The sequence below is a fragment of the Aquarana catesbeiana genome, linkage group LG11, assembly GCF_042186555.1.
Source record: "Aquarana catesbeiana isolate 2022-GZ linkage group LG11, ASM4218655v1, whole genome shotgun sequence".
Taxonomy (NCBI): Eukaryota; Metazoa; Chordata; class Amphibia; order Anura; family Ranidae; genus Aquarana; species Aquarana catesbeiana.
Window position 1 is genome coordinate 95,103,872 of NC_133334.1, and position 24,944 is coordinate 95,128,815.

The 24,944-nt window shown below is 41.7% G+C and overlaps 1 protein-coding gene across 1 annotated transcript in view; it reads left to right on the plus strand.

Moving 5' to 3' along the window:
• The first annotated feature begins 2,003 nt into the window (after nt 1–2,003).
• The window catches only part of LOC141111713 (intestinal mucin-like protein), a 41,150-nt gene continuing 18,209 nt past the window's right edge, over nt 2,004–24,944 (plus strand). The window contains exon 1 of the mRNA XM_073603857.1: nt 2,004–2,159. Coding sequence (XP_073459958.1) covers nt 2,117–2,159 — 43 coding nt within the window. The 5' untranslated portion in view covers nt 2,004–2,116. The remainder of the gene's footprint in view (nt 2,160–24,944) is intronic.

Genomic DNA, 24,944 nt, shown 5'->3' on the forward strand with positions numbered 1-24,944 from the left:
GCACAGATGCAAGTCTCTCTCCACATGGACAGTGGGTCCCCCAACTGGGGTTACTCCGACTTCATTGCAAGCATTCACATAGTCAATCTTTTCCATAACTTCATCAGCAGCAATCTTACCCAACCATGTAACGGGTGTTGCCATGTTTGCTTAAGAGCATCACCTCTCTAGTCCTCTGCTGCACTTTGTTCAAGGGAATAGCCGATTGGCTCTTGGGGGATCGGGAAGAAATTTTTGGAGAAAATTGGTTCATGCCTTTTTGGGGTTTTTGCCTTCTTTTGGATCAAGTGTGGGTAAAGGATTGTGTGTGTATATAGGATTGTATTGGGGTTTTTTAGGATTTTTTTTCCCCCCATTTTATTGGTTGAACTAGATGGATTTGTGACTTAACTTGGATTAACTATGTAACTATCACTGGCCACCTTCCGCATGTTTCCACAGGGTGGAACTGCAGGTTCCCTGGACTCATTGACACCTTCTGCAATCCAAACAAACTTTTTGTCACTGTTGTCAGGGGTGACAACAGACATGTTTGCACAAACACCAAGGCAAGTACTTTGCATGCTTACATTTTCCTGGATGGCTTGAGCTGCCACTAATCTGGTGCTTTGGTCTCCCAGTGATTTACCCCCCATTGCCACAGGAGACGGTTTCCCTTACTGTAGCATTTCTGCCAGTCCCTGTCATACTGGATCGTCTCTCCGAGCAGAAGTTCCATTTTAAACTTGATTTAGTCATCCTGGCCTCAATCGATCAGGCCAGCAATTTAGCCAGTGATCTCTTGACCATGCCAGCCATGCAGCAACTTTCTCAAACTCATCCAGAAAGTCAGTGACGCCATTGGTATGCAGCATGGGCTGTATGAAATGAGCTGCCACAATTCAGCCTTGTTGCCACAAGCAACAGCAATCATTTCTTGTTTTAGTGGTACGACGGTGGTTTTTTCACAACACTACATGCTGGCTTAGGTCCTTTTCTAATGTTTGCAACTGCCTTGCTTTTTGACCACCCCATCCTCACAGTCACTCCATTTCACAGATCAACAAAATTGAGCACTTTCTCTTTAAGGCTTTTAGTGTTCCCACAGGTACACCATCTGCTGTGCACAGTACACTTGTACTATTCAATGGCTCTTTTCCCACAGAGCACAAATATTTCCCAGCATGAACTCACGTTCTGCATGAGGATCTGGACAATTCCACTGTCTTGCTCTCTGAACATCACTTGTGATATTGGGTGTATTAACTCGATGGCGTTGAGCAATTTCAGAAGTCTACGTCAGTCTAGATGTCTGTTTAAGGGCTTGGTGGCCAATTTTATTTATACAAAAAAAAAAATTCAACAAACTAATCAGTTGCCTATGCAGGGGATTTCACCATCAACTTCAGACCTATAGGTTTCTCCCTTGGACCAATGCACAGTACCCACTGTACTCAAAAGCAGTCAATGAACTTCTTGCATGCATCTTCTGCATATCACTCCACAGCTCCCAGCTGCACTGGCCTCTCAATAGGGGAATCTCTTGGCAGCCATCTGAAGCCCTCCTGTTACCTAGCCTGAGACCTCCTGGCTTTTGGGTGGAGCACACCTATCCCCCTCAACCTAACAGACCTGTCTCCTGGCTGGAGCACACCTGTCTCCCAACAGCAGCCCTGCAATATGGCCAGGTCCTTCATTATGAGGGCTGTGCACACCTGCACCCATACCCTGCTGACCTATGGCAAGACCCGAACACTTGTTTAAAGACTTCATAAAACCCAAGACTCTTTGAATCCTTTGGACTCCAGACCCTGATCTGAGAATTACAAAACCCAGAGAAAACCGAATATCCACAGAATGGTAACCAGAATTTATATAGAAAGAAAGATAACACTTGTGCAGCCACAGCAAAAAGTTTAAAGTTTAGATCTATGTGTATGTAACATTAAAAAAGAAAACCAGTTAATTTGTCTTCTGAACTTTGTTATTTTGCTTTCATATTTTGCAGCCTGGAGATACATGGGTATCAAATTGCCAGAAAAAAACATGTAATAAGGATGGCAGCATAGATCACAGGCCAGTCGATTGCCCGCCTGCTTCTGGATCATGCAGTACACCAAACAGCACTCTTGTAGGAATGCCGCCTTCTGGTGGTTCCTGCTGTCCTACCTATGAATGTGGTAAGTATATTTGAAGATATGTTTTGTGATTGCAATGCAGTGAGCTTTGTGTTTGATTGCAGTGCAATAAGCTTTACCCCCACCCCATCATATATACATACACTAAGGTGACCAGATTTTAAAGATTAAATCCAGGGACACTCTACTGGCATTGCTCACTTTTAACCTCACTTCCAAAATCACACCCCTCTGATAGCCACACCCACAAAATCACACCAACATTTTTAACATGTCCTTGAACAGCTGGTCATAAACTTTTGGAACAAGAGGCACACTCTAATGGTGTAAATTCAAAATAAACAGATTTGAAATAACATGCACCAAGCTATGCATGCATAATTAGAAGGCATGTCTTGAAGTCATCAAGAAGAAAAACGTGGTACACGTAGCAGGCTGTCTGTCCATCACCACAAGTTAAGGGCTGGATGCTCAGGCCTGCAACATTATTATAAGGTTCAACAAACATGTAAAACAGTGTGTGGGTACAGACATTTTTTTTTTCTGGAAACATCATTAAAACATCAGGGACTACCTAGTAACCAGCAACTGCTGAGATACTGAACACTTTGGTCAGGAATATGTAATAGCAGTATAGACAGTCGAGTGCAGGAATCCAGTATATAATGCACAGTACAATGTCGAGTGCAATGATCAGGAGAATGTTCTGTACACCCAAGTGCACATTGTGCTGTAGTCAGAAGTAGCAAACCTGCAGTCATCCTTTAAAGAGACATTTACTTTGCCCTGCATTGACAAGTGTCTCTGTCACTTGTTCCAACACTGTTCACTTTGGACCAGCCCTGCAACTCTCTTTAAAAACTGTTCACACCTGCACCCCCTTCCAACACTGGTCACTTCTTCACACCCTGCAACTCTCTTCCAACAGGTCTCACCATTGCCCTTTCTGCAATTCTCTTCTAACGCTGTTCACTGCTGCACCCCCTGTAACCCCCTTTCACTACTGCTCATTTCTGCACCACCTGCAAATCTCTTCCATTACTGCTCACCTCTGCAACCCCTGCAGCCCTTTTCCAAAACTATTTGCCCCTACAACTCTGTTCCAACATTGCTCCCCTCTGCAACTTCCTTCCAACACTGCTTACCCCTACAACCATCTTCCAACACTGCTTACTAGGGATAAGCCAGGTGGAACGTTGCACAAGATTCTGTGCTTGCAAGGTATCCACCCCTCCATGTTGATGGCATGTGGCCTGGTATGGCTTAGGTGAGGGATTCCAAACAATCATCTCCAACTTTCCCAGGCTGCTGTGCCGCATGTTAAGATAAGGTTCTGGTGGGGATTTTGGACCTCACACTTTTTTTTTTTATTTGCACAAGGTTAATCCTTAAAATCCATACCAGATCTGGAGGGTCTGGTATGAATTGCCTTTTTTTTTTCTTGCCATCCTCCATCCTTGCTTTAGGATGTACTACAACAAAATGTAATTTACAAAGAAAAAAAAAAATACTTTTAATTGTGGGTAAATTATGTTTCACCACTGGCATTTTTTTTGCTAAAAATAACATAGAGACCTCCCAAACGTCTCCCAAAATACTTACCAGATTTTTAAGGGTCTGGTACTTATTTTGGGAGGGGGAGGGGGCATGCTGCTTTTTTTTTTTTTTTTTTTTTTTTTTACAAAGAAAAACAAGCTGGCATGGAAATGTCATTAACTGGCATTTAAACAGCATTTTTTCTTTAAAAATATCAATTTTGCTGTATTAGGTTGTATATATTGTACAACAGACAGGTTTAGGGCAACCCCAGATGTTATTTAACCACTTGACCTCCACTGTATATTTTTTTTCACACAGCTAGATAGTTCACACAGTTAAATAATAATGTAAATTAAATTTAAAAAGTTGGTAAATTTTGAAAAAAAAACAATATTTTGTATTTTTTGCTATGAAACATATCCAATAGAAACATTTAAAAAATGTAATTTCTTCATGAATTTAGACCAAAATTAATTCTGTTACATATCTTTGGTACAGAAAAAAAAATCCCAATAAGTGTATATTATTTGGTTTGTGCGAAAGTTACAGCTTCTGGTATACAGTGGGGAAAATAATTATTTTCCCCACTGTATCCCCTGCAGAGTTTGTAATTTTGCCCACTTACAAATAAATGAAGGGTCTATAATTTTTATCATAGGTGTATTTTAAATGATAGGGACAGAATATCAACTGAAAATCCAGAAAAAGCACATAAAACAAAAGCTATAAATTAAGTTGCAGTTTAGTGAGTAAAATATTGTAAGTATTTGATCCCCAAGCAAAACATGACTTGGTAAGACGTTTCCTGTAGTTGGTGACCAGGTTTGCACGCATATCAGGAGGGATTTTGGTCTAATTTACAGATCTTCTCTAAATCCTTAAGGTTTCTTGGCTGTCTCCTGGCAACTCGAATTTTCAGCTCCCTTCATACGTTTTCTATAGGATTAAGGTCTGGAGACTGACTAGGCCACTCCATGACCTTAATGTGCTTCTTCTTGAGCCACTCTTTGTTGCCTCAGCGGTATATTTTGGGTCATTGCCATGCTGGAAGACCCATCCACGACCCATCTTCAGTGTTCTGGCTGAGGGAAAAAGGTTCTCAGCCAAGATTTTACAATACATGGCCCTGTACATTGGCCCTTCATCCCTTTAGCAGAGAAAAAGCCTCAAAGCATCATGTTTCCAACTCTGTGCTTGACTGTAGGGATGGTGTTCCTAGGGTTGTAGTCAGCATTTTTCTTCCTCCAAACACAGCGAGTCAAGTGAATGTCAACAAGCTCAATTTTGGTTGCATCTGACCACAGCACTTTCTCCCAATCCTTCTCTGAATCATTTAGATGTTCATTGGCTTGACTGTACATGTGCCTTCTTGAGGAGGGGGACTCACCATGTTTGAAGGAAGAAAAATGCTGACTATGACTCCAAGAACACCATCCCTACAGTCAAGCACAAAGGTGGAAATATAATGCTTTGGGGCTGTTTCTCTGCTAAAGGTACAGGCCGACTTTGCCGCATTGAGGGGTCAATCAACGGGGCCATGTATTGCAAAATCTTGGATGAGAAACTTCTTCCCACAGCCAGAACACTGAAGATGGGTCATGGATGGGTCTTTTAGCATTACAATGACCCAAAACATACTGCCAAGGCAACAAAGGAGTGGCTCAAGAAGAAGCACATTAAGAAGATGGAGTGACCTAGCCAGCCTCTAGCCCTTTAATTTTATAGAAAATTTATGGAGGGAGCTGAAACTTTCAGTTACTGTACCAAGCAACAGCTAATACATCTTAAAGATTTAGAGAAGATCTGTAAAAAAGAGCGGATCAAAATCCCTCCTGAGATGTATGCAAACCTGGTAACCAACTACAAGAAACGTCTTACCTCTGTGCTTACCAATAAGGGTTTCTCCACCAAGTACTAAGTCATGTTTTGCTTGGGGATCAAATACTTACTGTATTTTACTTACTGAACAGCAACTTCAGTTATAGCATTTGTTTTATGTGGTTTTTTTTTTGGATTTTTGGTTGATATTCTGTCTCTATCATTTAAAATACACCTATGATAAAAAAATTTAGACCCTTCATTTCTTTGTAAGTGGGCAAACTTACAAAATCTGCAGGAGATCAAATAATTATTTTCCCCACTGTAGATACTGGTATTTAAATTTTTAATTTTTTTTTTTTTTTATACTCATGATGGCGGTGCTCAGCGACTTATAGAGGGACTGTAATAGTATGGCGGTCAATCTGACACTAGCTGATGCTGGTTGGGGGTACACTAACTGACACTGACAACAATAATGACATTAATACAGTGATCAGTGCTAATACTTTACACTGTTACTGTATTGATGGCACTGGCTGGAAAGGGGTTAACATCTAGGGGCAATCAAGGGGTTAAATATGTGCCTAACTATGGGTAATGTGTGTGTTATGTGGTGCTTTTACTAAGCAATCTTGCTGTCTTTTTCCCTGCTTTGCAGGCAATAAAAAAATCAGCAAAATCGCCTGTCACTATTCAGAGCTCTGTGTTCCCTGAATGATGGAGCCGATCAGCGGATAAAGGAAATTTGCATTTGTAAAATTTCACTTTACGCATTATTAAAATCGCTGCTCCCGGCAGAATTACATTTTTGAATAAATTCTTCTTGCATTATCCCCAGATCATTGCCCAGCTCCCCATGGCATTACTTTGACAATCCCTAGCTTAAAAGCTATTACAGATTTTACAGGCTCAGCAACTTATCTAATGCTCTTCAAACCCTGCTCAAACAGAACCCATGTACATTTGGCTCATCCCTACTACTCACCCTTAAACGCCTCTTCCAGAACTGTTTAACCCTGCATCTCTCCCCTAACACTGCCAATTTCTTGCAGCCTATTAAGCCTACAGCCCCCTTGCCCCATTGCTCACAGCTTATCTGAAGTTTTAGGGCCATGGGCAGGACTCCTACTTCTACAGATGAAGGTACAGAGGGCTGGGGGTAGCGCCAAGTACTGCAGATATTATCCACAGCCGCTAAGAGCCTGTAGGTCCAGGGTAGGATCTTGCAGGAAAGATACTAATGCCCAAAAGAATTATGACTGGTAAATTTCTGAAGGTGTAGCCAATGGTTATTACATTGCAGTCCCAAGCTAGGGACACTATTATAGAAACTGGGAAGTGATCAGGGATTCCATCTTTGAAATGGGGAATTATTGGGTACACTTTTTCTCCAGAGACACCCTCCAAAACTCAGGGACTGTCCCTCAAAATGGGCATGTCTGGTTACCCTAACATACACAGGCAAGTACCGTATATACTCGAGTATAGGTCGATCCGAATATAATCCAAGGCCCCTAAATTTACCAAAAAAAAAAGGGAAAAACTTATTGACCCGAGTATAAGCCGAGGGTGAGAAATGCAGCACCTACTGTTAGTGGAAAAAGAGGGTCAACAATGCCCATCTGCAGCTGCATGCCTCCCTGTGTCCTGTGCATGTGTCCCTTGCAGCCTACTTGTGTCCTGTGCATGTGTCACCTACCTGTATCCTGTGCATGTGTCACCTACCTGTGTCCTGTGCATGTGTCGTTTGCATGAGTCACCTACCTGTGTTCTGTGCATGTGTCCCTGTGGCGATCTGCATCCTCTGTGTGGCGATCTGCATCCTCTGTGTGGCGATCTGCATCCTCTGTGTGGCGCTCTGCATCCACCGATCAGCGTGCGATAACATTCGGCGGTCATTCCACTGTAAAAAAAGCCGCGCCTCCTCCTCGTCTATGATAGGCAGAACACTCCATTTCCCAGCAGTCAGCGGCCAGCCTATCACAGACATCTGCTTATCCTCATACTACAGATGAGGATGAGAGGGTGTCCATGATAGGCTGAACGCTGAATGCTGGGAAATGGAGTGTTTTGCCTATCATAGACGAGGAGGCGTGGCTTTTGAAAAGTGGAATGGCCGCCGTCTGTCTGCATGACACGCTGATCATGCAGACAGACAGCGATGACTCGAGTATAAGCCGAGGGGGGAACTTTCAGCCCAAAAAAAAGGGCTGAAAATCTTGGCTTATACTCTAGTATGTACGGTATGTAGGTTAAGATTATATTGTCTGTACAACTACTTATAACCCAAGGTACTTTGTGAGTCACATGACAAAACATGTATTTTCATAAATACATACTTATTGTTTACAGAAATAATTCACACATATCAAAACATGAGTATCATAATATATCAACAGTAAAAGTACACACGTCACATTACTGTGTACAAGTTTGGAAAAACCTTGCATGAGCCAGATTTGTCCATGCTAATATCAATAGGCAAATATGAGGATTAGTGCTGAAATTCTTGATGCGTTTTGCGAGATAGAAAAATTTGCTTCCTCAGGAGAAGCACTCTGACATATCTGGAGATAAAAAAACACATATGAGAAAGAAAAAGGAGGGAGTGGGTGGGGGAAAGAGAAAGGGAAAGGAGAAGAAGCTTATATTGTCTACTTGGCTTATTGCTATGCTTCATAGGCAGTGGCAGGTGTGTTTCATTCTGCTGTGTGTTTACGATTTCTGAATACATTACCCATTACAGGCAGACTGGTAAATTTAAAACATTCCCTTCCACAGTTTGGTTTCAGCAGAGAGTGTAATTAACTTACAAAACGTAAATTCTTAGATGAGTTTCCCAGAATCAAAATATATACGAATATTAGAATCCACAGTGACAAATACATACAAATATAGGTTGAACTAGATCAGTGGTTCTCAACCATCCTAGTGCAGTGACCCCTTGATAAAATTTCCCAAGTTGTGGGGACCCCCAACATTATAATTATTTTCGTAGCGTGGGGTGTCAGCACCCAAGGCAAGACCAGTAATTTGCACCCCTAACCCACGGACATTTAGCTCTCCCTGAGTTCCTTCCACTCGTACAGTATTAAAACCCCTTATGGTACATTTTAGGATGTACCACTCTTTCTCTTTGTTCTTTTTTCTTTCCCTTTTATCTCCCTCTTTCCTAATTTCTTGTTCCCCCCATCCCTCTCTCTAGCCATTTTTCTGGTTCTCTAATGCCACGTACACACGGTCGGATTTCCCGGCGGAAAATGTTCGATGGGAGCTTGTTGTCGGAAATTCCGACCGTGTGTAGGCTCCATCGGACATTTTCCATCGGAATTTTCGTCACACAAAATTTGAGATCTGGATCTCAAATTTTCCGACAACAAAATCCTTTGTCATAAAATTCGATCATGTGTACACAATTCCGACGCACAAAGTTCCACGCATGCTCGGAATCAAGAAGAAGAGCCGCACTGGCTATTGAACTTCATTTTTCTCGGCTCGTCGTACGTGTTGTATGTCACCGCGTTCTTGACGTTCGGAATTTCCGACAAGATTTGTGTGACCGTGTGTATGCAAGACAAGTTTAAGCCAACATCCGTCGGAAAAAATCCATGGATTTTGTTGTCGGAATGTCCGATCGTGTGTATGCGGCATTATTCTTTCTCTCCCTTTTTCTTTGTTCCCCCCCTTCCATGTATTCTCTATTTTTATTCCTTCTCTTACTCCTTGGCGGGGTGTGGGATCAGTGGCAGTGCTGGGGGGAGTTCTGATAAGCCAACTTAGGTGCTCTTGATCAAGGTCATCTGCTGATCTGAGAACCGTAGTGGGGACTTTTAATGGCAACTATAATCACAGGTAGTGTTACTGTGTCTCCGAACTGTTGTGGTGTCTCATAGCAGTGACACCTATGCCGAAATCAGGAGATATGGTCTCCTCCAGCCCCTCCCACTTCACATTCCTCACCAGTCAGCTGACCTCTAGTCTCTGTCCCCCAGCCATGCCGTGAACTGAATGGGCGGCTGCGAAGAGGCTGAGTGGGCGGTCGCGGTCTCCAGGGACAGCCCTGCTGGACGGCTGCAAAAAGGTTGGGAGAGCGATGTGTGCTACAGGAACAGCCCAGGATTCGGTGACTCCTGGCAAATCGTCATTTGACCCCCAGGTTGAGAACCACTGAACTAGATAGACCAGTGTCTTTATTTCACCTTCCCAACTATATGTACTCTATACTATACATTTGCACATGTGATCACTGCCAGTCTCAAGGTCTTAATATTGTGCTGCAAGTCCTCTCAGTATGTTGTATCTTGATGCCTGTTTTTGAGAAAATCCTCACTGTACTGTAACTTACATTTGCATATTGGAGCAATCATTGAAAATTGCAATGTTGCAGTTAATTATTTTAGCCCTATTGTGTAAAAGCCCCATTCACAGCATTTTACAGCCTCACTTATTTCATTGGGCTTTTAATTGATTGACAGCAGCAAGAGCCAGTGACCCCCACTGCTGCCTCTGTGAGCACAGAGAAAGGTAAGAGCTGCTGCAGATGTGCACAGCACTGAATCGAGATAAGGGGGGGGGTATACAAATACTAGGACCTTTTTCTACCCTAAAATGGTTGTAAAGCTGTAGTTTTTTTTTTACCTTAATGCATTTTACATTAATGCCATCGGCTTCTGCTGTTGTCAATCACAGCCAGTGAGGAGAGAGAGGGGGCGGGCCGAGCCATGCACTGTGTGCCAATGGACACACAGAGGGGCTTTGGAGCTAACAAGTGGTTTGCTATGGAGGCACTCGGCAGGGGGGAGAGGCCAGGAGCACCGGTGGGGGACCCAAGAAAAGGAGGATCAGGGCTACTCCACGGAAAACCATTGCAAAGCTCAGGTAAGTATAACGTTTGTTATGTTAAAAAAAAATCCTTGGTTTACAATCACTTCAATGCAGGAAATGCATTAAGGTAAAAAATTTCTAGCCTTTGGAACCCCTTTAAAGCAAAGGAAAAATGCTTTTAAAATACAATATATCATCTGTATAAAAGTGGTTACACATACTGTTACAAGTGTATTGATGAAAAGCAAGATAGGGTGGAAGGATCAGCATTATAAGGGAGGGGGGAAATGGGATTAAGTCAGGAAAAGCAAAACATCTAAAGTATAAGGCCTCATGTACACTACAGCTGCTAAACTGAAATTTAGGAGCAGTTGGGTTTTTTTTCGGCAGCCCCTGAGGCAGTTGAAGTTACAGGCATTTCTTTGAAAGCAGAAAAATTCAAGATCCATAGTGAAAACACAAAAAATAAGACAGCTATCTACAAGCACACTGCTCTCTCTTCTCTCACAGAATGGCTGAAATAGTTAATAATGTACTTGTTTTTAATGCATTGTGGGCATTTGGGAGGGTCTCCTGAGGTTATCTTTAAAAAAGCTTCTAACCTCAAATGCTCATAACTGCTTCTAAACTTGCATAAACTTGGTATGTAAAAGCTGTAAAACTGACGTTTTTCATAGTCGGTTTTCAGCTGTCAGTTTCCAGCGTTCAGAATAAGGTTTTCCTGACGCCAACATGGCAGCATACTAATGATAGGCTTCCCCTTTCTTCCACTCCCTCAGGTCCAGGGAATAGCATGAATTAAAGGCCTAGTTTGGCCCCACCCCATTCTTCTTTTTTTTCTCATACCTCCACGCACCAGCGAAGAGTAAGCAGTACTATGTCTCCACATCTGCCTTCGTGCAGTATCCTGCTGGGTTGAGCCTCTCCCAGTTTGAGGTCCCAGTGCTCAGGCTGCTAAATTGTGCTAAACTGCCTGGGAACCCCTTCTGTGGGTCTTTATGGGGTCCTGCAGTGTTTCCTCTTTAGGAACAAAATCTGCCAGTAAGTGTCTGTGGGCTCAGGCTTGGAAGGGGCAGCTAGTTCATTCATTTCACTCCTTTGGTCCCTTGTATCTCACAGGGCTGCCTATCCCTTTTTGTTTTTTTTTTCTATCTCCCTATATGTTTCCCCTTTTTTACCTTGATCTTTTCCTTTTCTGTGCCTTCTTTGGCTCCATTTTTTGATTATGTTTGCCCTTTTGCTTGTTTTATCCTGTGCTGGACTGTTTTCTCTGTGCTGGAGGCACTCTCGATGGCATCATTGTTCTGTCCCGGTCTGCACACTGGCTGGGGGGAGTACAGACCACCATTTTTCTTTTGGGAACAGCTGCCCTCTTGTTAATAATGAGGGTCAGAGTCACAGGGTAGATCTATAGATCTCCAGGAATAATTAGAGGGGCTCAAATGGCCCTGGAGGTTTGGTCAGGCAGAGCCTCCTTTGCCTGGCTCTGGATCGTTCTTCTCTCTGCTTCCTGGGACAGGCGAGCTTTCCTTCAATGCCCCCTGCTGTTTGTTTCAGGTATGGCACAAAAAAAAACCCTGTGTTTGTATACTGTATGTATGGGCAATAATTTATTTATTTCCCTTAGACTTTTATTTAAAAGAACAAAACAAAAAAGGCAAGCTTTTTCATTTTTTTTGTTACCAATGTATATTTTTTTCTTTATCGCCAAACCTTTCGCTCTGATGCTATTTTCCTTTTCAGCTATCCTTGTTTTTTTCAGCTGGCCATCCTAGTTTTCCCTCCATTGAACTATGTATCCAGACAGTCAAGCAGGCCAATTGTATGGGTAAAGCCATATTCACCCTTTCTACAGAACGGCAAAGTCCGGAGAGAAAATCTCCTTTATTTGTCTATACAGGTTTTATCCTCATTAGAGACTGGATAGCATCGCTTTAATCCCTGCCTACAGTAGATATGATGTTTGAAACTTTGGGCTGCGTTTGTTTTCTTAGGCTAGTTCGGTGTAAGATACCTTATAACAGGAAATCTCTGTGTTGGTAGGAAACTTAACACAGTCATACCAGGAGTGACAGGAAGTCCGTCCTGCTCCCGCAAGATGGGAAGCAAAGGGATAGGGAATGTTCCTCCTCTCTCCATCGTTTCCAAAAAGCATCCCATTTTTTAATGGCAAATCTACTGTAAGCTCAAATTGCTTTTGTGTGTTAAGTTGGTTAGGAATACAGCTTTATCTGGTTGGTCTTTTGGTTTCTAGGCCATAGCTAAAGTTTTTGTAGCAGCAATCAGGCAGTGTGTGATTAACCACTTGGCCTCTGGAAGATTTACCCCCATCATGGCCAGGCCATTTTTTGCAAAACACGGCACTGCGTTACTTTATCTGAAAGTTGCGCGGTTGTGCGACACTGTACCACAAATAGAATTTTCTTTTGGTGGTATTTGGTCATCTCTGTTTTTTATTTTTTGCACTATAAACAAAAATAGACAGTTTTGAAAGAAAGACTATATTTTTTACTTCTTGCTACAGTATAAAACATATTCAATAAGGAAAATTGAAAAAAATCTATTTTTTTTATAAATTTAGGTCAATATGTATTCTGCTACATATTTTTGGTAAAAAAAAAATCCCAATAAGCGTATATTGATTGGTTTGCACAAAAGTTGTAGCGTTTACAAATTATGGGATATTTTTATTTATTTATTTTGCTAGTAATGGCGGCGATTATCGCCTTATAGTGGGACTGCGATATTGCAGCAGACATACTGACACTTTCAACACTTTTTGGGAATCAGTGACACTGTACTAATAACACTGGCTGGGAAGGGGTTAAACATCAGGGGCGCTCAATGGGCTAAATGTGTGCCTAGCCAGTGTTTGTGTACTGTGTATGGTGCTTTTACTATGGGAAGTAATCAATTTCACTTCCCCTCTGACAGGACAGAGCTCTGCCTTGTTTACATAGGCAGAGCCCTGTCCTGTGTGTGTTCCAGACGATTGGCATGTGCTGCCAGTAATCTATTGGCCGGCACCCGCTTTTGCATTTTTGGACTTTTTTCATTAAAAATATGTAGCAGAATACATATTGGCCTAAATTTAAAGAAATGTGATTTTTTTTTTATTGGATGTGTTTTATAGCAGAAAGTAAAAAATGTTGTTGTTTTTTTTCAAAATTCTCAGTCTTTTTTTGTTTATAGCGCAATAAATAAAAACTGCAGAGGTGATCAAATACCACCAAAAGAAATCTCTATTTGTTGGTAAAAAGGACATAAATTTTATTTGGGTATAGCGTTGCATGACTGTGTAATTGTCAGTTAAAGTAACGCAGTGCCGTATTGCAAAAAATGGCCTGGTGATGAAGGGGGGTTAATCTTCCACAGGGCAAGTGGTTAACAAAACAATCATTGCTCTCCCTGACTACAGGCCAAAACCTAAATTTGAACATTAGTAGCCTACTGGGGTGCTACTGTTACATGGTCAAGGTCAAGGAGTTTACCTCTCAGCTACTGAGTCTTTTAGGCAGTCGTATTCTTTGTACTTCTTGAAGGTTCCTGTAGGGGCTTCCCTGCTTCTCATTCTACCATCACTAGGTAAATCATACGTGTTAATGTACAAACCTATGGTATAAAAGATAGAGTTGTCCCCCTTCCATGTGCACTCCACCAGATCGGTTAGCACATCAGCATCTGAAATCTGTTTTACAGATTTAAATGGCTGCCACCTAGTAACCTGCTCATATGTTTGTTAAGTTCTAACAGGTGGATGCCAGTTTTGGGTGTAAGATGCTTCAAGCTGCTCTTAGTCTGTCAAGCTTTTCTTGAACCATGTGTTATGTGGGCTTGTTGGTGTTTGCCCACTCCTCATTTGGACTGCTTTTGGACATCCCATGGTAATGACAATAGATCTTGTGTCCCCTACTGTATGACTAAGAAAATTGGATTCTTGACTTACTGGTTAAATCTGTTTCCTGGAGCACAGTATGGGACACAGGTCCCTCCTCTCTGTTCTTGTGATTTCCCTATTACTTGCTACAAAACTAAGGCTTGCTGGGAGTGGGAGAGGTTATATATGGGCTTTCTCTGCATGCGTGGTAATGATTAAAGATCCTCTGTACTCCAAGAAATGGATTCTACTGAAAAGTTAAAAGTCCTGTTTTTCCCACCACATTAACACTACCAGCATTTTTCTGTAGGCATGCAACATTTCCAATTGGCCTCTCCACGGCACTTCCTAGCTCTGTTTCATTCTTAGGGCATCCCCATTGTGTGATACATGGAAAACCTCTTGCTAAAGGAACAATTGCTCCAGACTCGGTCAGCCAATGTGCAATGGATAGTGCAGATCCCACCTCCCACATTTGGAACCTATGCTCCAGGAGCCACCAAACCATTGGCTTTTTCATGAGCGTTTTGGGACTAATAGTAGTCTCTATCGAGTCATTGCCATATGCCCAGTTTCATTCTAGGCCATTGTAACATTCTGACAGTGTGGGACAAGCAGAGTCATTCTTTAGATCACCCCATGCCATCTGACTAGCAAATCCAGGCTTGCTCTGGTATGGTGAATTTCTAACTCAGCACTGGAATTGGGAAAACATATAACACAAAACCATTAGTGCTCAACCTAGCAACTGACCAGTAACATCCAACTCAAAAGTGAATGTGCAGTTGGGATACTATGTGACCAGAGATGTATAAATATGTGCCTGGTAAACCACCTGAATGATAAAGCATAAGACAAAAAAACAATAAAATTATGAATTGAGAAGATCATTTTTCCCAATGACCCGAAAGGTGCTCATGATTAGAGATGAGTCAGGTTTGAGATTTGCCAGGCATGGTCAAAGTAAAATATCAAGTGTTTGGAAGCCGAATCCATACCCCATTAAAATCAATGGGAGCTGAATCTGTCAAATCAATCTTCTTCATTTTTAAGGCTAATAACCAAGGGATTGGCAAAAAGTACATTCCAGACCCTCATTAAGAAGGATAAGGGTCTGGTATGTATTTAGGGAAGGGTTCCCATTATTTGCAACCTATAGGAAGCTTGCATGCAAAAATGACAACAGCTTTTTTTCTATATGTCACTTTTGCAAAATATGTTAAAAAAGATGAAAAATTATATGGGGTTTCCCCAAAATTAATACTAGACATCTTGGATCCTGTATGTATTTTAAAGGGGAGGGGGGGCACCCACACAGCGATAAAGTGACATGTGGTGTTCTTCAAAATCATTACTAGATCCTTCTGATCTGGTTTGGATTTTAAAAAGGAACCTCAAGCAAAAATGCCTTCAACATAGGATGGGGGGGGGGGGGGGCGGGGCAAGTTGGGGGCACCCATGTTGATGAGGACAAGGGCCTGTTCCCCACAATCCTGGCCCAGTGGTTGTGGGGGCAGAGAGGACGAGACTTATCAGAATCAGAAAGCCCCTTTTGGATAACCCCTACTAATTCACAAAAAAAGTCAGTTGTAAATTAACACACACAATTTTTGGGTCACAGGTTATTTAATTAAAAAAAAAAAATCCAGCTTTGTATATCCAACCCATCAATGCATCAACCCGACCTCTCACACCACATATGACAGCAGTGGGGATGTAGTGACATCATTGACCAAATATGGACATACCCTCATTTGGTCTATGACCATATAATCAGTGATGTCACCACCACCCCATCTTTTTGCTTACATGGCTGGGGATTCCTGTGGGAACATCCTGTCTCTTGTTCCACTATTGCTAAGTGGATTAGTTCACTCATTATTCAAGCCTACATTTTAAAGAATAGGGGTTACCCTTCCCTTTAAAGGCACACGTAACCAGGTTTATTAGTGCTTCATGTGCTTTTCAGCATCAGACATCTGTTTACCATATTTGTAAGGCTGCCACCTGGTTTTCTATTCACACCTTTAAGTTTTACCAGGTGGTTGTGCACACTTCACCCCATGACAGTTTCAATTGTAAAGTGTTTCAAGCTGCTCTCTGAGTTCTTTTGAGTTCCTCTCTTGACCAGTCTGTCATGTGGGCCTGTTAGTATTCATTGCTGTGTTGTTTACCCCCCCCCCCCCACCCCTATTCTTATTATTCAGTCCTTATTGCTTGCTGCAAAACATAGGTTTGCTGGGAGTGGGGGAGAGGTTTTATTAGGGGTGTACTTACAACTTTGTTTACCAGTGTCTAAGTACCTGAGGGTATCTGCGTAACCTATGGTCTAAGCCAGTAGTTCTCAACCTCACTCCTCAAGTACCCCCAATGGACCATGTTTTCAGGTTTTCCTTTACTTTGCACAGCTGCTTTAAATCAATATCAATGACATGGCATTGATAAGAGCTATTTTATCTAAGGGAAGTACCCAAAACATGGCCAGTTGGGGGTACTTGAGGACTGAGGTTGAGAACTACTGGTTAAAGACACTGATCCTCATCGTTATGGACTTGAAGCAGGGAAGACGTGCTGATATTGAGCTCCGCTCATCCAGCTACAATCCACCGCCATCCACTGCTCATCTCACCGTGGTTAAACACCAAACTTCTTCCATCCATCCCTGGGCATCCCTTGTGGCAATCCCAGCGGATATTGAGGAAATTTAGCCGACTACTCCTGGCGTTAAACTCCGACTATCATCACATGGACTGTGAGCCAGCGGCAGCCACCCCTCTTGAGCACAGTGAGTAGCCTGTCATCCATCCACAGCTTGTCTGTGATAATCCATTCTGATGTCAGCTGGGATGTAATACAGGCCCTTGGGGAGATAGCTGTAGCCCAAACGGAGTGGGGCCCACCCGTGCAGAGGCCGCACTTAGGAAAGACCGCGGCTTCGGCCTACTCCCGGAAGACGGCGGCCATCTTGCTGCACCCAGCTCCCCTTCTACAGAGCCTGTTGAGCCACACAGTCTGCCATCCTCCCCCCACAGTCACTAAAGTATCCCCCTTTACAACCAGCAGATGAGCCCAACAAACAAATAGAGGCCTTTCTCTACTTAGATGCCATTTAAATATGCTCATGTCCTCTGGTGACCGGCCACCATCTTGAGACGTGCTTTGCTGGAGCTGAGCTATCCCGGTTGTAATCCACAGCCATCCTACTCCAGAGCTCACTGAATCCCCCAATAACCCCCCCATCCAGGTCCCTGGGCATCCCCTAAACGGACCCCTGCCTGTCTGGTAAATCCTGGCCATCCGCAGACCCCGGCCAGCTCCATCTGCCATCTTGGGGCCTACTGGACTTGTTGGTTCTCCGCGCACGGCTGCCGCGCACAGTTCATCAGGCGGCAGCTCCTTCCAAACTCGCCCGTGGCAGCTCCGCGGGCCGTGGGTTGGGAGTTCGGGAGTCCTGGGGGCCACCAGAGTTACCCTACAAGAGATTGTGCTCCGGAGATAGAGGTGAGGGGCATCCATCTCACTATACCTTGAGCCCGCCAGTAACTCCCTCGCCCCCCCTTGGCCAGACCCCAATACCAAGACAATACAAAATCACTTCGATCGCGGGGGAGTGGAACCAGTTCACGGAATTAGGAGACTTACCTTCTGATAACAACCCTATCTCCACATCTGGGTGCAGGAGTCATCCTGCTACCACCACACAAGCCAGATTTGCTCTCTACAGAGACATTGGTGCTGCCAAGCAGTTGAAACAATCTCCTAGGATCCTGGCGTGAGTCCTGGGTTTCTGGTCTCTACCCCCACGAGTTCACGGGTACACCTCATCAGGCAACATGTAGCCCCACAACAAATTCAAAACAAGCTATTGCCACAGGATTGGGGTGTTAAGATGAACTAAAGTCATAACTATAACTAAGTGGGGGCGCATGCGAGGCGCGATGCAGTTCACCATCTGAAATTGAGAATTTCATCGATTCAGCGAGGATTTAACACACACTGTAAGGATCAATTACCTTAAATAATTACATTTTTTTATAAGCATCCCTACATTTCATACTAGTGCATGCCGTCAGGCAAGAAGGCGTTCAATCGCCGTGCGCAAAAGCACTCTTCAATCACATACCCACTGCGCAACAAGGAGCAGAATAAAATGGCGCATAAAGGCACTACTTCGTCACCCGTACAGTCCCCTACAACTGCTAGTGGCTCTCCACATAAGTCTTCAACACAAAGCAGTGACCTCCCCTCTCAGATCACAAAAGCAGATTTGGACTCCAGTTTAACTAAGATCTACGAAAAACTTGTAGACAAAATACAGTGTGAACTCCAAAAAACAACAAACACACTCACACAAGAAATAGCAACCCTGGGAGGACGCACAGATGTTCTTGAAACCAAACATGATGAGCTGTCACTTGCACACAATGATCTTAGAAGGGACTTTGAGCTATTAGCTGAAAACCACTCATACTTACAATCTCAAGTGGAAGATTTGGACAATCGAAACCGCAGGAACAACCTGAGGATTCGTGGTATTCCAGAGTCTGTCACCGAATTGATGCCAGCAGTATCCAAGCTATTCCACAATCTCCTTCCAGATTTACCTCCATCCTCATTTGTGTGCGACAGAATTCATAGGGCCTTGCGTCCTAAACCACCTCCAGACAAACCTTCACGTGACATTATTCTATGCATGAAAGACTTTATCACAAAAGAAAGCATACTAAGAGCATCTAGGAATATGCATAACATTGAATTGGATGGATCCAAAATTCAAATATTTCCAGACATCTCACAAGCTACCCTGGAAAGAAGACGTAAAATTAAAGAGATAACTTCAGTATTACAATCAGCTCACATCAGATACCGATGGGGTTTTCCATTTAAGTTATCAGTACCACACAATGGCACCACTTATACAGTTTTCAACATCTCGGAAGGTAAAGATCTCCTGGTAAAATTGGGTCTTTTGGATCCAGGTGCAGTTGCAAGATCTCCTACCACTCCTCATACTTCACCCATCTGGGCCACCCCAGCCACGCGTCGTGGACAAGGAAGATGGCGTCCAGCACTCAGAAATTTGGATCCCTAAGGATAAAGATGAAGCACATTTGCAGCTGAAAGTTCACCATTCCTCTGGATTTTGTTTTTGTTTTGTTTTGTTTTTCTTCTTCCTTTACAGGATGCTAAGAACAATTTTTATAGTTCTAAAAATGTACAAGTTTTGAAGTTTGATTTACTATGTTTAGTAAAACAGTTCTATACCTTTAAAAGATATTGGGAAGATCTATCACAGTTCCTACTATGTGATCTTAAGTGATCATATACATTTAATCTTTTTCCCCCTTTTTTTTTTTTTTTTTTTTTTCCTTCCTCTTCTTTTATGATGTTTTTTCTACTAATTTTTTCAACATATGTCACAACATGCTCTATTATTTCTGCATATAGAATCCTCGCTGAGGCTGTTCTGCTCCGCCTCCGCTAGTTTGTCCCCCTACTCACAAAGGACTCCAAAAGCATGGTTCAAATAGTGGATACATTTCTACGACTGATCCTGCTATCCATTGTTTTAATGGTGGATGCTCCATTTGTGAGTGATGGACAGTATTGTCCACAACAATATTATTTTCGGTCAGGCAGTGCCTCTCACCCTGATCCCCAAGCTATATATAATTTTTCTCATAATTATACTAAAATATTTTATTTTTACAAAATTTTGAAAAGGTCAAACAAATTCTCTTTATTTTACTCAAGGCATTATGATGGTGCATTGTTGTGCACGGTAGCACTGTTATTATCTAGGAGTTCATTATCTCTAAGGTTCTACTGTTCAGGTTCCCAAATCTCCAACATTTACATATATAAATATAATTTATTTAATATAGAGTGGCCAATAAGAAAATACCAATACAAAATTTTGAAGTATATTTTGATATATTGTATTTCTGAAGATATAGATGGCAATACAGTGACCTCTAGATTTTTCTCTATCTCAGGTAATTTTTCTTTATTAATGTTATCATGGTTACCCATATTACTAATACCACACCAAATTTGCCATATGCTCTGCCCTGGGCCTTGTGATTCGTTGCCACTACCTCACAACTATCATCGCTTTCTAACACTAATACAATGGGTCTCAAGGTGATTTCTCACAATGCCCAGGGCATTAATTCACCTCACAAGAGAAAGAAAGCTTTTCGCCACTATAAAAGATTGGGAGCAGATATAATATTAATGCAAGAAACTCACTTCGCTACAGACAAACACCCTAAATTTTTTGACAAAAGCTTCAGCCAATTTTATTGCACTACTTACAACACAAAATCCAGGGGTGCTGCCATATTTATTAGGAACTCGGTGGTTTTTGAGGTTCAAAATATCATTAAAGACCCAGACAGTCGTTATTTGATTTTGAAAGGCTCAATTAAAGGACGTTCTGTCACCATTGCCTCAGTATATGCTCCAAATGATGCTCACTCAAACTTTTTCAACAAATTTTTTGATACCCTAGACAATTATCTTTCCACACATCTAATAGTGGGCGGTGACTTCAATTTAGCTGCTCATTCTGCTCTGGACAGAAGCAAAGTTGTCCCATCCTCTAAAGCTTTCCCCAAATCTTTGAACAGATCACTATATAACCATCAATTAGTGGATACTTGGAGAGCTCACAACATAGGTATCAAATCCTACACATTCTATTCCCACCCGCATAACAGCTTTGCTCGACTTGATTATATCTTCTGCACCCCAATCCTACTGGCCAATTCCTCTAAGGCAGAAATCCATGCATGTCCTTGGTCTGATCACCATATAATCTCCTTTAACACTTCACGTATAGGTCTTACCAACACAACACACACATGGCGAATAAACGACTCCTTGCTCACAGATCCATCAAACAACCAACAAATCCTATCTCACCTTGAGGAATACTTTGCACATAACGTAACACCAGACATGTCTCCTACAAACATCTGGATGGCACATAAAGCGGTAATGAGAGGCCATCTGATTAAATATAGCTTCAATTAAAAACAAATCCAAACTTGCAGATATTAGATCCCTCACAAACGATCTAAACCATTTATATCACAGAAACAATCAAAACCCATCTAGTGACCTTTTTAAACAGATTCAAGAGAAACGCACTACTTTAGACACATTACTAGCATCGGACACCGAAAAGGCCCTCAGATGGTCTAAAGCCAGATTCTTACTCAACAGTAATTCATATTCCACCATGTTTGCTAGAAAACTTAATCAATCTACTAAACCAACCCACACATACAAATTGAGGAACTCATCTGGAAATACCGTGTCCCATCCCAAAGAAGTCATGAGACTATTCTTAGACTTCTATAAAAATCTTCTTTCATCATCGCAATCATCCCCCAAACAGTCCTCTCTGGACTGGCTCAACAACATCACATTACCCACTCTTTCCAGGGATCAAATTGATTCTCTCAATACTCCTTGTACAGACACAGAAGTTAGCAGAATCATTGGAACTTTAAAGATATCAACAGCCCCAGGCCCTGACGGCTATTCCACTTCCTACTATAAAAAATTTGCCCCCATCATTACCCCACACCTTACTAAACTGTATAATAATATCTTACAAGGCGGCCAATTCCCATCCGAAATGCTATTAGCTAACATGTCCCTTCTTCCCAAACCAAATAAAGACCACTCCACCCCTCAAAACTACCGCCCAATATCTGTTATCGACAACGACTTAAAAATATTTGGCCGTATTTTGGCAGACAGATTATCAGCCGTTATCTCCCCATTAGTTGATCCTGATCAAACAGGTTTCATTCCTAACAGACAAATAACTGACAACATACGACTGACCACAAATATCATTCAAGACTCCAACATACATGCTAAATCCTTATTATTACTCAGTCTTGATATACATAAAGCTTTTGACAGCGTTTCCTGGTCATATCTTGACACTCTACTCCCCAAATATGGCATCAACAATGAATTCTTACATGGCTTTAAGGCTCTTTACCACAACCCACAAACACGTATCAAACTCCCAGGCAACAACTCTGACTTTTTCCCCCTGACCAAAGGTACTAGACAAGGTTGCCCCCTCTACTTTTCGCCCTCGCGATAGAACCCCTCGCCTGCGCTATAAGAAACAACACAGATATAAAAGGATATTTCAAGGGATCTAAAGAATACAAACTAAGTCTCTACGCAGATGACGTGCTTTTGTATATAACCGACCCTCTAATCTCACTACCCAACCTAACTAAAACCCTTGCTATCTTCCACGACCTGACAGGTCTGGGTGTAAATCTATCCAAATGCTCAGCTTTACCAATCAATATTCCCCCAGCCTTAACAGCTATACTTAAAGACAAATTCTCATTCAATTGGAATGCGGTTTTATTTAGATATCTTGGTATCCAAATTACACCATTGTATAAATTGTTTTACCAAGCAAACTACCCTCCCTTATTTAACAGTATTAAAAATCTACTTAAACTTTGGTCATCATACCAGATTTCATTCTCGGGCAGAATAGTGGCTGTAAAAATGATGATATTACCCAAACTACTTTTTTTTTTTTAGAGCCCTTCCCCTTATTCTACATAAAAAAACATTAGATTCTTTACAGAGAGAAATCAACAAATTCATATGGCTAAACAAGAAACCCAGATTTAGCTATTCCCTTATGTTTAGACCCCAAATAAAAGGAGGTCTCAGCATTCCTAACCTTTGGCTTTATTATCTATCGGCCAGATTTACCCAATTAGCCCAATGGTACGCCCCCTCACTTCAAATCCCTTGGCTCCGGTTCGAAGAAGATTCTGTCCTACCCTACAATCTACAAGGACTTCTCTGGTCCAATACTATCCCACCACAAAAAATAAGACCCTTGAACCTCATCGTCACTCACACTCTTCAACTATGGAACAGACAAGTCTCTAAATTTAAATTATCCTCTGACATCCCCCCCTTAGCATCCTTTCTAGGTGACCCTCGTTTTCCTCTCCCAGATAGGGCGCAAGATCAAAACTCTCTAACGAATTGGAAGTCACATAACCTAACACATTTAAAATCGCTTTCCCACAACAATTCATTCCTCACTTTCTCCAGTATACAAATAAAATATGATCTCCCACCCACTGAACTAGAGAACTATAGAAATATAAGACAATTCTATCAGAAATATCACTCACTTACACTCTATCCCCCCTATACACAATTTGAACAAATTTGTATCTCCTCCCCTCGTGATAGAGGTTTAATATCCAGAATATATAAAAGTTTAAATGAGACCAATATGCCTGAGAAATCACATCCCATGCTCCAATGGGAATCAGATTTAAATATCTCATTTACTCTTGATCAATGGGATACTATTTTTACAAATCTCCATAAATGTACCAAAACAACCTCGATCAGAGAATCAGCCATCAAATTGCTATATAGATGGTATCTCACCCCCGCTAAACTTAACTCATTTTACCCTTCACTATCCCCACTCTGTTTTAGGGGTTGCCCCTCTCAGGGTACTCTTTTACATATCTTTTGGGAATGTCCCCATATAAAAAACACTTGGCATAAGGCTAGCTTAATCATTGATAAAATATCAGGTAGGAAGATTTCCCTTACACCCCAAATCTGTCTTTTATTCTCCCCTATACAAGATATTCCATTGACTAGCACAAGGCTAATTCACACATTCCTCAGCTCTATTCACTGGGCCATAGCCTTCAACTGGCGCTCCACTACGGTACCTTGGTCACAAATACTCAACCGCATGACGAACATCAAACTCTCTGAGAGAATCCACCACACATTATATGACTCTATGCCACTTTATCAAAAAAAATGGACTCTCTGGGACACCACCTCTATGATTTAGAAAAATTTCTATTATATATATGTAATTGTCCTTTCCTCCTTTTATGACAATACTTTTGACTGGCCTGATTATAACAATGTGTATTTTTTCATCTAACTAACCATATTCCTTTATTATCTCCTATACAACATTTACTGCTAAAGATATTTGTATACATTTCCGTACCATCATTGTAATTGTTTTATACCTTGACCTTTTACATAATAAAAATCGTTTGTAAACAAAAAAAAGACACTGATCCTGTGCCATGTATTGTATTTCAAGAAAAGAATAAAAAAAAATTAAAAGAAAAGAATACTTTTTTTGCTTGCACAAGAATAAATTGAATTCAGATTCACGTCATTCACTAAGCCAAGTGAACTTTTTCTTTCTGAAAAATTCACTATTTGTCTGAAGTACCAACCTCTTTTCTCCGTTGCTGCAGTAATTATTCTCTGTCACTATATATCCTCAGTTTTTGGGCTGAATGATACATCATGAACCTGTCCCTTGAGGGTGCATCACTACTGTACCCTGCACACACAGTGTAGTGATGCAGAAAGTCAATGCGACTCTCTGCATCAAGGGCACGCCAGCTAGAGAGGAACTGAAGAGAAAAAGGATCTCCATCAAGGACATGCCAGCTAGAGAGGAACTGAAGAGGAAAGGGATCACATGTATCACATGACTGGCCTGAAGGCATCTGGAAAAGGTGAGTATGTATGTACAGTGTATGTGTGTGTGTGTGTGTGTGTATATACTGTGTATGTGTATATGTATATATATATATATATATATATATATATATATATATATAAAATCTCATAAAAAAACATCCAAGAGTCCTCAAAGGAGGATAGGGGAATTCGGCTATATTGTAAACACTACAATGATA